The 6,000-nt window shown below is 39.8% G+C and overlaps 1 protein-coding gene across 1 annotated transcript; it reads left to right on the top strand.

The window, feature by feature from the left end:
* Positions 1 to 1,685: 1,685 nt before the first annotated feature.
* On the top strand, positions 1,686 to 3,962 carry si:dkey-251i10.1 (uncharacterized protein LOC100038774 homolog). Its single transcript, XM_055043891.1, has 4 exons — positions 1,686 to 1,902; positions 2,701 to 3,187; positions 3,283 to 3,423; positions 3,535 to 3,962. The coding sequence occupies exons 1-4, from the start codon at positions 1,792 to 1,794 to the stop codon at positions 3,690 to 3,692; spliced, it is 897 nt and encodes a 298-aa protein (XP_054899866.1). The 5' UTR covers positions 1,686 to 1,791; the 3' UTR covers positions 3,693 to 3,962.
* The last annotated feature ends 2,038 nt before the right edge of the window (positions 3,963 to 6,000 follow it).

Consider the following 6,000-nt stretch of genomic DNA (forward strand, 5'->3'; position numbering starts at 1 on the left):
TGGATGGATGGATGGATGGATGGATGGATGGATGGATGGATGGATGGATGGATGGATGGATGGATGGATGGATGGATGGATGGATGGATGGATGGATGGATGGATGGATGGATGGATGGATGGATGGATGGATGGATGGATGGATGGATGGATGGATGGATGGATGGATGGATGGATGATGTTAAGGTTGCTTACTAACGAAAAGACAGTCAAACAAATGGCATTCATAATTACATTAGGTAATTCTAGTGTCCACAATTGCAAATATTTTGAACAACAGCCATTTTTATAAACTTTTTTTGAAACGCTTTTTGAAAAATATGTTAATATTATAACATCCTGGCCCGACAAACAATTAGAAAACTATAAACATTAGTAATGTCTATAACTGTGTGCTTTGTAAGATGGGATATTGTTTGTGATTGTTAATTGCTTGTGTTTTGCTCTTAGGATTCTGGATTTTGCATGATATTAATGCAATGTAATGTTTATATAAACATGTACAACACTCAATTATTTAGTAAGAGAAAAAACTACATATTTTTAGGCTTTCTCTGGTTTTTTTATATTTGTTAAAAATTGTGTTAAATTCTCAAAAGAACAAAAACAACTGTCTCATGTCATTATTATACACTTTTTTTAAAAGAGTGGATTAGTGGTACTAGTGGGCCTTAATAAACTTATCAGATCATGACTAGTCACAGAGTGGTTTATCCAAGTATATTTATAACGTTTTATGAAAAGTTGTGTGGAAGGACAAAATGTCCTTCACAAAGACATTTTCACAAGATGTAGACAGAGACTCACAATGTTTGCTGGCTATCAGAAGCTTCTTAACTGGGTCACAAAGAAAGGGAAGTCCAAAGTTTCAATTTCTGTTAAACTGTTTTCTTTTCAATATCATTTAAAAGTCATGGTCCCAGAGTCTGGAGGAAGGTGACCTGTTCACACACAGTCAGCCATGTCAAATCCTGGGGTTGGTCCACTACCATAGTGGACCGGATTATAGGCACCTTGCTCAAGGACACAATAAACCAGCAACCCACTGATTACAGGACAAACTCCTACCACTGCTGCCACTATGTTTTATTGAGTACAGTCAACACAGCCACCTACCAGAAACCTTTTGAAAACCTATATAGCCTACATCAAAATTTATGTATATAGTTTTCTTACAGCTTTTCTTACAGCTTAATATGAGATCATTAAAATTATCGGCAATAACTGAGATATGTCACTTTATAAGTTGTTAATCTAATTCATGTTTGACTTTTCATTTTTGAATAATTTGCTAAATTAACTTAATTGTTCAATAACTGCTATTCTAATTTGTTGAAAAGTACCTGCAGCTAATCATAGACAGTTTGAATGTTTCTATGGTCTCCACTGAATGCAGATTTTATCTGTCAGACAAGCTTGCTCTCAGGGTGACACTGACCCGGAAACCAGATAAGAACAAGAGAATCCACGCTGAGTTTCTTCCTGCTCTGTGTCCAAATCAAGTGAGTCACTTCACGTGAATTTACTTTCCTGGGAAAAAAGTACAGCACGCTAGGCTACGTCATTCAAATACAGACATTCTATTGGTAAAATCCATCATGACGTTGAAGGCTTGGCCAATGGTTTACTGTTCGAGTTCCCGTGCAGTATCGCGAGCTATCTGTTTCGATAAATCCTCTACGCGGCTTCACAATCGGCCATTTCGTCGGTGCAGGCCATCAGCCGTTAAGGGCAGCAGGGAAACATCGTGTAATACTGGTTACCTGAAAGGCACATCAAGAACATCGCAACATGAGTGAACAAGCTATTTCATTTGCTAAGGATTTCTTGGCTGGCGGCATCTCCGCTGCCATTTCCAAAACAGCCGTCGCCCCAATCGAAAGAGTGAAGCTTCTCCTTCAGGTAAGAAAAAAAGCGTCTTCCGGGAGGCTCACTGAGAGTTAGCCATGTAGCTTGGGTCACCCTACCGAAGAACATCCTGAAGTATTGCTAAATGTTATTTTGCTCGTCCACAAGCTTACCGAGATAACCATACGTGCCGTTAATGTTTTACTACAATAAATTCAGAAGAGTTACGTGTTAAAAGATCTTAGGTCATCACATAAGTGAGAATGACCTACACGAGCCCGGATGCTAACTGCATCGCTGCGCCTTAACCTTAGCCGGTAGTTAGCTTTAGCTAACAAAGGACAAACGCTCGTAGCGGCATTGGTACACTCTGTACAATCCTGCCATACCCATATATTTTTATTCTAATCATAATATTTCAATTATAACAGTAATATTGATATGGGGCGAGTTTTATATCACTTTTATTTGCTGTTAAAAGCCGTTGCAGTTGCTAAAGTAGCGGTTGGTGAAAGTACAGAGGCCCAGCGGCGGTTATTAAAGCCGGGTCAACTAGTTTTACATCCGTTCCCATTCGCACTGCAAACTAATGGGAAGTTTAAAGATTGAGAACAGTTTCACTTTTACATATTCACAAGTTATTTTCAATATACAACTAAATCAATTCGAGATTAATCAATGCAGTCATTATCAGTGATTACCAGAGGACAGTGATTAGAGGGAGCAGTGGGGAAAGTCATTAGCAACTTTCTCAACTTCAACCTGCCACAAGGTCACAATGGAAGAACCTTGTGACTTTCATGTGTCTTGCTGTTGAGTTGATGTCTAATAATTTTCCTTTCGTTATCCCAGGTCCAGCATGCCAGCAAACAGATCACTGCTGACATGCAGTATAAAGGCATCATGGACTGCGTCGTCCGTATCCCCAAGGAGCAGGGGTTCCTGTCCTTCTGGAGAGGAAACCTTGCCAATGTCATAAGATATTTCCCCACCCAGGCCCTCAACTTTGCCTTTAAAGACAAGTACAAGAAGGTCTTCTTGGATGGTGTCGACAAGCGCACCCAGTTCTGGAGGTACTTTGCTGGTAACCTTGCCTCCGGAGGAGCCGCCGGAGCCACCTCACTCTGCTTTGTGTACCCTCTCGATTTCGCCCGTACCCGTCTGGCGGCTGACGTGGGAAAAGCTGGAGCCGAGAGAGAATTCAAGGGTCTGGGTGACTGTCTGGTAAAGATCTCAAAGTCAGATGGCATAAAGGGCTTGTACCAGGGCTTCAACGTGTCTGTGCAGGGCATTATCATCTACAGGGCTGCATACTTTGGCATCTATGACACAGCTAAGGGTATGTTGACTTCATGCTGAATAATTGGTGCACATGATGAGGGTCTCAGTGTTGTGGTTTTGATTTTTATTTTTTTTATACTTGTACCTTTACAGGTATGCTTCCAGACCCCAAGAACACCCACATATTGGTGAGCTGGATGATTGCACAGACTGTAACAGCTGTTGCTGGCCTGACCTCATACCCCTTCGATACTGTCCGTAGACGCATGATGATGCAGTCTGGACGTAAAGGAGGTGAGTCTGTTTAAATTGTCATTTTAAGAGCGTGTCCAGTCTGGTGGGCATATTTCTACTGATGCAGAAATGGTTGTTTGGGCTTCATGTAGTTTGCTTTCTCTCCCACAGCTGACATCATGTACAGTGGGACCATCGACTGCTGGCGCAAGATTGCACGTGACGAGGGTGGCAAAGCTTTCTTCAAGGGGGCCTGGTCCAACGTGCTCAGAGGCATGGGCGGCGCCTTCGTGCTGGTGTTGTACGATGAGCTGAAGAAAGTCATCTAATTCTTGTCACATCACTGTCCAATTTGGCTAAATGTATTAATTTTCCATTTCTATGGACTGCATTCTGCCTTATTTATGGGAACAACTAGCATCTCACGAACTAGCTGTGAGGTGGCTGTATGTTGTGCATCTTTGATTTTAAAACGTTCCACACCCTCTTTACCAATGTCATTCCAGATATAAAAAGAAAATTATAAATACCTCCTTGTGTCATTCACTAGGTTTGTATGGTCCCAACTTGAATAAATCTGTCCTGGGGAACAACCTTAACCATTGATGTGAACTGTCTCCTCCACTGTCATAGCATGAGATGAACACTCACGGGATAATGAAATGCAGCGAGTGGATTACACTCAACTGCTATATTTACTCGCGCTTATCTCTCCTTGAGCCTCTAGAGTAGAACACCGAAGCCTGTTATCCTTTTGAACACGGCGCACCTCCTGCAGAGCACAAGACTTCTTCAGAACAGGGAGATTTAGGGCGATTGCTTCCTGTTGCTACCATGTCTTCAGTCTAAAGCGCTTCACTCATGGCAAATTTAGAGGCTTTTGTCTTTTAGCTAATTTGAAAAGTCATTTCAAAAAGAACCTTTCAAAATACAGTATTTACCTGCATGTTTCAGACTAAATGAGCCAAAAATCCCAAATGTTACAGCAGTGGATCATCATGTTTGCATATTGATGGAAAGTAACTATGACAGCTTGCTGAAAAATTTCCCCCCTAGTAAAATCTTAATCATTTTACAGGGGAGTAAAAAAGAGTTTTATGACACTTAAACTCTAGGCATTAAACGGGAATCCTATTTGAAAATTTACTTTAAAATATAGCCAGAAGCATTTTCCAGTGGTTGGACTTGGAGAGCGCATGTTGTTTAGCCTGATTGACAGCAGGTGGCGCCAGTGGTAAGCAAGAGGAAAACGTCTGCGGTTTGAGCTCAGACAAGCTTGAAAACAGCGTCTTAAGTTTTCTTTTTAAGAAAAGTGTGTGTTCACTGGATGCGCACATCCAGTGAACACACACTTTGCTAACCGGTTGATGAAAGTTGAACTGTTGACAGAGCTGCTAATAAAGTGAATGGAAAAGGAATCATTTACGTGTTCATGTTGTAAATAAATTGATCTCAAAGCTCCTTTCTGTGTCACGTCCAATTTCAAAGAAGTATGCTGTTCACAAGAAGTTTACAGAGGCGTCGTAATTAAAAGTGTGGACTATTTTAGTAAATCAAAACGTCAAATTAAAAAAAAAGTAGCAGAACATTTTCATTCCAGAAACTTTTAGGCCATTTTCTGCCCAGCTCAATCAAGGAAGAGCTGGTTTATCAGATGTTCAGCAGACAGTCATTCACACGTTCTACAAAGTTAGGCAACAAATAGTCAAAGTTTAAAAACGTGCAAATGAAGCTGACCAAGAATATTAATGGAAAGTTAAGTGGAAGAAAAAAGTGAGATATAAAACTAATATTTTAATAATTAGGAAACTATTTTGTTTCCAAAGTCAGCTTGTAATAAACCTGCATCTCTATCGGATAAAATAAAATATAAAAAAAATGCAGCTCCTAATATAATTTTTAAACAATGCAGTAGTCAGTAAAACTCAAGTTTTCAAGAAATTTCACCCAAAATCCACTTATTTGACAAATTAGAACAAGATTTTCTTTAAACCATGAAATATTAAGTGACTATATAATAAATTTTTAATATTTGATCACAAACATTTAAAAATAGGTACCATAAAGGACTATAAAAGAAAGCAAAAAGTTGTTTTATATCAAAACTTGTCCTTTTGTTCTTAAGCTATGCATAAAACAATATTACTATTATGCCCCACATTCCAACCACACCCGTTGGTGGCACCATGAATAAGGTGAAAAGGTTAAGAACTTAAAATAAAGAAAAACAAATAGAAGGAATCTTGACATTTACCAAAAAGAGCACTGATCCCACCTCTGAGAGCATAAAAACATCTTTGTTATGTGTCTTCGTCTGCGCGCAAAATCTAAAAAGTTGCATCAGCTGCTCCCAAAATTATCTTTTATTAGTTCATAAAGTTCTCATTGGTTCAGCCCTGTGGTGCATCTCCAACTTGCTCGCTGTTTATAACCCGATCAGTTTTCTGTGTTCATCAGGGGAAAAGGCCCTGCAGCTGTCACAGAGCTGAATCCCAGGCTGCTGAGGGTCCGAACTGATGCTGCGCTGCAGAGATCCAACACCACATTAAATATTACAACACAGACGCTCTCAGTTAACTCTGCATTAAAGTGTGTAGGCAGTTTATTTTTTTTTTCCATGTGATTTTATAGATTGTG

The sequence above is a fragment of the Poeciliopsis prolifica genome, unplaced genomic scaffold, assembly GCF_027474105.1.
Source record: "Poeciliopsis prolifica strain line A6 unplaced genomic scaffold, Auburn_PproV2 SCAFFOLD019, whole genome shotgun sequence".
Taxonomy (NCBI): domain Eukaryota; kingdom Metazoa; phylum Chordata; class Actinopteri; order Cyprinodontiformes; family Poeciliidae; genus Poeciliopsis; species Poeciliopsis prolifica.